Genomic DNA, 1,049 nt, shown 5'->3' with positions numbered 1-1,049 from the left:
GTCGGAGGAACACCGGGTCCCCCAGATGGGCGCCGCTGTTGGCGGGGCCGGGGGGCGGGTCGGAGGAACACCGGGTCCCCCAGATGGGCGCCGCTGTCGGCGGGGCTGGGGGTCTGTGCGGTGCTGCGCCCTGCCTTCTCCCTGACGAGCCCAGACGTGGTGCTGACTGCCGGCCGAAACAGGACCCTGGAGGTGGTGGACCTGGCCGCAGGCTGCAGCGCAGCGGTCATCGCCGAGGCCCACTCGCGGCCGGTGCACCAGATCTCTCAGAACAAGGTGAGTGTCCGCCGGGCGAGGCCAGGCTGGGCCGTGGCCGGGGAGCCCGCCAGCGGCCGGTCATCAGAGGATGCTGCGTCTGGACGACTGGCCCGGGCAGGTGCCCCGTGTCGCGCGTGTTGGTTCGTGCTGGTGTCCCTGGTGGCCTCTGGGCCTGCTGCCCGCCGACGTGGGCACCTCCCGGGTGGGGACCCTGCCTGGGTCCCAACAGGAGCTGGGGCTGGGTCGTGCGGTCACCAGGGGTGAGAGCCCGTCCTCCCTGCCCCACCCAGGGCTCTGCCTTCGTCAGCCAGCAGGCCCAGGCCTACAATCTCTTTGCCACGGCTGCTGTGGGGGACGGGGTCCGGCTGTGGGACCTGAGGACCCTGAGGTAGGCCCTCCCTCCCCCATCGCCGGGGCCAGCGGGGCCAGAGCCTGGGGAGGGGTGGGAGTGGGGGTGAGGGGCCCTGGGGCCCAGGTGTCCTGGGGGCCCAGGGTCTCAGGGTCGCGGGCCGTCAGGGGTGGGAGGGATCGGAGGGGGCGGGAAGGGGCCCCATGGCAGGTTAGGGTCTGCCCAGCGGGGATGGGTGCTGGACCCCAGTGAGGTGACGGTCGCCACACCCTGGTGGAGACTGGAAAATGGAAGGTCCTGACTATGGGGCCACATGGGGAACCGAAGTCCTAGAAGGACCCCCGGGTGGGGTGGGCGTGGCCTGAGACGCACCCCTGTCCCACAGCCTGTGGGGAGAGCGGGGGTGACCTAGGCACCTGCTGGCTTCTCCCGGCCCCGCCCC

General features: G+C 72.3%; 1 protein-coding gene across 1 annotated transcript in view; it reads left to right on the top strand.

The window, feature by feature from the left end:
- Nucleotides 1–894: 894 nt before the first annotated feature.
- The window catches only part of THBS2 (thrombospondin 2), a 41,042-nt gene continuing 40,887 nt past the window's right edge, over nt 895–1,049 (top strand). Inside the window, exon 1 of the mRNA XM_012734838.1 lies at nt 895–957. Within this exon, the coding sequence (XP_012590292.1) occupies nt 895–957 (63 nt within the window). The remainder of the gene's footprint in view (nt 958–1,049) is intronic.

The sequence above is a fragment of the Condylura cristata genome, unplaced genomic scaffold, assembly GCF_000260355.1.
Source record: "Condylura cristata isolate star-nosed mole 26May11 unplaced genomic scaffold, ConCri1.0 scaffold00076, whole genome shotgun sequence".
Classification (NCBI taxonomy): Eukaryota; Metazoa; Chordata; class Mammalia; order Eulipotyphla; family Talpidae; genus Condylura; species Condylura cristata.
Note: the sequence above shows the minus strand (reverse complement) of the source record. Positions and strands in the feature narration are given on the sequence as shown.